This window comes from Sinocyclocheilus rhinocerous, unplaced genomic scaffold (assembly GCF_001515625.1).
Source record: "Sinocyclocheilus rhinocerous isolate Xijiao unplaced genomic scaffold, SAMN03320098_v1.1 scaffold95, whole genome shotgun sequence".
NCBI lineage: Eukaryota > Metazoa > Chordata > Actinopteri > Cypriniformes > Cyprinidae > Sinocyclocheilus > Sinocyclocheilus rhinocerous.
The window spans coordinates 312820-317350 of NW_015662004.1; the positions used below are offsets into that span (position 1 = coordinate 312820).

General features: G+C 35.9%; 2 protein-coding genes across 3 annotated transcripts in view; both read left to right on the forward strand.

Annotated features, from left to right (window-relative positions):
* Window positions 1-4531, forward strand: part of LOC107727261 (rho GTPase-activating protein 26-like) — a 57017-nt gene that overhangs the window by 48556 nt on the left and 3930 nt on the right. Inside the window, exon 17 of the mRNA XM_016537063.1 lies at window positions 216-251. Within this exon, the coding sequence (XP_016392549.1) occupies window positions 216-251 (36 nt within the window). The remainder of the gene's footprint in view (window positions 1-215; window positions 252-4531) is intronic.
* LOC107727262 (rho GTPase-activating protein 26-like) lies at window positions 975-4035 on the forward strand. Of its 2 annotated transcripts, XM_016537064.1 has the most exons (4): window positions 975-1066; window positions 1232-1324; window positions 2822-2913; window positions 3634-4035. In XM_016537064.1, exons 1-4 carry the CDS (start codon window positions 1032-1034, stop codon window positions 3720-3722), a joined length of 309 nt encoding a protein of 102 aa, XP_016392550.1. In that variant the 5' UTR covers window positions 975-1031; the 3' UTR covers window positions 3723-4035. The 2 variants fall into 2 exon arrangements, with proteins under 2 accessions (XP_016392550.1, XP_016392551.1); XM_016537065.1 differs by lacking the exon at window positions 975-1066 and having other exon boundaries at window positions 1082-1324.

Here is a 4531-nt window from a genome sequence, read left to right on the forward strand (position 1 = left end):
GCATGCAACACCCGCTGAGTGCCATGAAACAGCTTGAAAGATCAAAGACAATTTTTAATATAACTCCGACTGGATTCGTCTGAAAGAAGAAAGTCATATACATCTAGGATGACTTGAGGGTGAGTAATTTATGGGCTAATTTTCATTTTTGGGTGAACTAACCCTTTAAGCTGAGATAGCAAAAAATATTTTAACATTGTTTCTGTTATTTACAGTCAAAATCCAAAGGTTCGCAGCAGTATGTCGACAAGGTAAGTTCATCCAGTTTTATAGTCAGCATTGAAGTTTTCATGGACAATTTTGAGAGGGGTAAAAAAATAAAATGAAAAAAAGAAACCTTTTAGATTAGTCAACACAAACCATATCAGATTAAAGGGTTAGTTCACCCAAAAATGAAAATTAGGCTGCATTTTACGCACCCCCGAGGCATCCTAGGTGTATATGACCTTTCTTCTTTCAGACGAATCCAGTCGGAGTTATATTAAAAATTGTCTTTGATCTTTCAAGCTTTTTTTTTATGGATGAGCGAAATTTATTTTAAATAAATTTTTATTTAAATTCTTTTGGACTGATGCATGCAACACCCGCTGAGTGGCATTAAACAGCTTGAAAGATCAAAGAAAAAGTTTTTATATAACTCCGACTGGATTCGTCTGAAAGAAGGAAGTCATATACACCTAGGATGCCTCGGGGGTGAGTAAAACACAGCCTAATTTTCATTTTTGGGTGAACTAAGCCTTTAATGTGAGATTACTCATGTTACATTAACACAAATGATCACTAATGTTTTTCCTCAGCATGTTTAACTCAGGAACAGTTCCACTAAATATGACAATTCAGTCATTTTTTACTCACTAAACCAGACTTTCTTTCTCCAGTGGAAGACAAAAAGAGATGCTTTGGCAAATATTCACACTGCTACAGTATTTCACATGCAGTGACCAAGGGCTGTCATTTCAGGAGCTTGACATTCGTCAAAACATCTCCTTTTGTGCTCACACAGGACATGAAAGACACGAGTTGCATAAATTATGACAGAATGGTCATTTTTGGCTGAACTTTTCCTGTAAGCATGAAACTCTCGAGCATGTTTAACTACGTTTATGTCTATTTCTTTAAACCGATGATGCAACTTCCTTTTAAAGTCTCTTGTGAAAGTTCTAACTCAGCAGCTGCCGTAACATAAATGTTGGCGCTGGGATCACAGTGTGTGTGTGTGTGTGTGTCACAGTCCGGCTTCACCCAGTCCCACCTCACCGCGCTCCCCCTCATGGCCGATGTTCTCTGCCCCCTCCAGCCCCTCCAGCGAATCCTCCCCCGTCAGGTGTGTGTCCTGCTCTGGCCTGCTTAGGCGGCTATCTGTAGCAGTGCAGTATTCTAATCGTTCGGTGTTAATCTTCCGCTTCGTACATTCACGCCTTCCCTCTTCACATCTGAGCATATACATCAACTAATGTCATCACTGGAGACATGTTTGATGCATTGTGGGTAATAATATACTGTGTCATTTCTGTTGTTGCATATACTGTATGTATGATGATGTCTTTCATGAAGATGTTTAATGATCAGTATAAGTGAATGTACACCAATCATATTTTGGTTGCACTTTATTTTATAGTAAGTGTACATACAGTGTACTTACCTAAGAAAGCACTGGGTAATAAGGTAGCTGCGTGGGTTAAGGTTAGGTTCAGGCGGAGGTTCAGGATTAGTACCTAGTTATCACCCAGTCATATAATTACTATAATAAGTACACAGTATGCACATGTGGAACAGGACTGTAAAATGAAGTGCCATCGATATTTTTTTTTCTTAATACTTACTATGGTACTTGATACTATGCTACTATGATTTGAATATTAATGTTCTATGGTATCTAAATGGAGAACTTTCTGGTAATTTTTTATTTATTAAAATGCACTATTTATACTATGAATGCACAAATTATCTGTACCATAACAGTCATTGACATTAGAGGCTGATATTAGTTTTTTTTTTTTAATATATATATCAGTTGTTATTGTATATTTAATTAAGAATGCTTATAGCCACTATTTTTACATTTCGATTACTTTTTTCTGTCATCTAGTGCACGCATTTAATCTTTAAAAACACTAATAATTTAATAATGCAATAATATCCATCCATTAACAATACCCATTTTTTTCACACTGTACATGATAAATTTGTGTTTCATAATTCACTTTGCATTTAAAATTCACTAACATTTAAAATGGTTGTTTTATTTAGTGCTTTATTTTATTGTATGATTTTACTTTATTTTATGTATTTATTTATTCATTTTTATTGTATTTATTTATTTATTTTTGCCCGGACAAAACAGAATTAGAAAATAATATTAGCCAGTATTTTTATATGGGAGCATCCCTATTATATAATATGGTACAGAATGATTAACACATTCATGCACCATAGTATTTACATGGTAACACAAGGTATTTCAAAGACCAACATTAAATAAATAAATACACATACACATACATACATGCGTAAAATTACCATGGCATCATTTTCAACAAGCCATGGTGATATAATGGCATTTTTGAGATGTTTTATTTACTGATGTCAGAGCACTGAACATTTGAACTCATACATTTTTTTAATGTCTGATGTCAGGTGTTTTATGAAAAAGATGATGTGATTGATTGATTTTTATTTTTTTTTAAGTCAATGTCTTTGAGTTATCTTCATGTGGGTATTTTTCTGATCAGAAATTGATTGCAAATAAGTTAATTCATCTGCAAATCATGAACTTCATTCAAAGATTTATGAGATTAATATATATTTGTATCTTCTCCAGTCCTCCGCCACGACAGGCACGTGCACGATACGCCTGCAAGGCTGAACATGACTCTGAGCTGTCCTTTATCGCAGGCACCATATTCGAGAATGGTAAGTCCCCAACAGCGGGGTCTCCATTTTTAGCCCTCAGTGTACTGGGTATATCTGGTTAGTTAAGCAGGTTTGAGTCTTGAGAGTCGGCATAAGAGCAGCAAACTGATATCTCTGCTTTGTTCCACCTTTTGCCCTTTAACAGGTTATCAGAGCTCCAAGCTGCCGCAGTTTGACACTTGACACCGCTTAGCAGTAGATCAGATTATTGTTTAATGAAGCCTCAGGCGTGTTCACAGAGGCTCTACTGCAGGAGTAAATAGTAGGGCTGGGTTAAAAAAATATATATATCGATTTTAATCGATTCTAATTTTTACAAAATATCAATTCTTAAATACCAAGAATCGATTAGTCTAGCCTGTTTTCAGTTAATGAACTGAACGGAAGCGTGCCGCCCATCCAATAAATCGCAATAAGCTTCCTTACTTTTGATATGAAACAAAGTCTCCGATTTCAGATTCTGTCCATTTTATTCAAAATTCAAACAATAAATGCTGTTTTGGCACTGTTTAATGTGGAGAGATTCGTCCTCACACGAGCCTATCGCAAGACATCTGGTAGGGGGGGCACCTGGGGTAGACACGCCCCTGATTGTGTGATGCTGCTAATTGAATCTGGAACAGTCCTTATTCCTTTCACACTGTGAAAATAGAGGATAAATCGGGAATAAAGTTGTCAGTGGCATCCAAAATGATCTTCGTTTGCATCTTTGTCTCATAGTTCATCCCTCAAGAGAGCCAGGCTGGCTGGAGGGCACTTTGGATGGGAAGAAGGGGTTAATTCCGGAGAACTACGTGGAGTTTGTGTAGCTGGAAGTCAATGAAAGCGGTGACACAGAGCCCGCTTTTGAAACAACTGAACTTCGACAGAAAAGCCGAGTTAGTATGCCTGTGCGATAGTACGTTTTTTTTTTTTGGGCCATCCCCTACCTCGTCATTGTTCCACGCATCCCACAATGCATTGCCGCTGTTTAAGACAAAGTTCAACACAAGGTAAAAGGGAAAAAAAATAAATAAACCCCGGGACCAAGTTGCTGCTGCTGCGATCTCGGCCACAATCAAGAAATTGTGTATTTAGGGGCTCATTATGAATTTATTTGTATTACTATTACAGCTTTTTTTTTTTTATATAAATAATGCTTTTATATGTGAGCACTTCCCGGTTCTTCATGATGTAAAATGTTTGCCGTTTCTATGCAGTCTGAGGCTTTTTGAATGTCTTTTTGTATCCTTCAGGTCCTCGCATCTGTTTGGTTTAGAACTACTAAGAGATAACTGTTAATTATGGGGGGGGAACTTGCACTCTTTTGTATATCAGTAAGCATTTAAAAAAAATATTCAGTATTTTCTCATTTATTAGCATGTAAGTGGAAAAGAGTAAATTATCTCTTAATGTGAATTAACATCATATGTAAACCACTCTTATTTAAGCATTATCTTGGATGAGATTTGTGTTCTTTTGGGGCATATTAACATTGTAAATAAGTGATGATTGATGAGGTATAATATTTTGTAAAATTTGAATTATATATATTTTTATTGTAGCACACTAACTTAATTTTTGATAGCCCAATTGATCTTTTTACTTTTTTTTTTTTTAATTGTACTATTTTCTGAGC

Excerpts from the sequence above, each read along its gene's own strand:
- LOC107727262 (XM_016537064.1), top strand. The coding sequence starts at position 1,032 with ATGACAGAATGGTCATTTTTGGCTGAACTTTTCCT. Across the intron at positions 1,067-1,231 it reads TTTTTGGCTGAACTTTTCCT|TCCGGCTTCACCCAGTCCCA; the intron begins GTAAGCATGAAA and ends TGTGTGTCACAG. Across the intron at positions 1,325-2,821 it reads AGCGAATCCTCCCCCGTCAG|TCCTCCGCCACGACAGGCAC; the intron begins GTGTGTGTCCTG and ends TATCTTCTCCAG.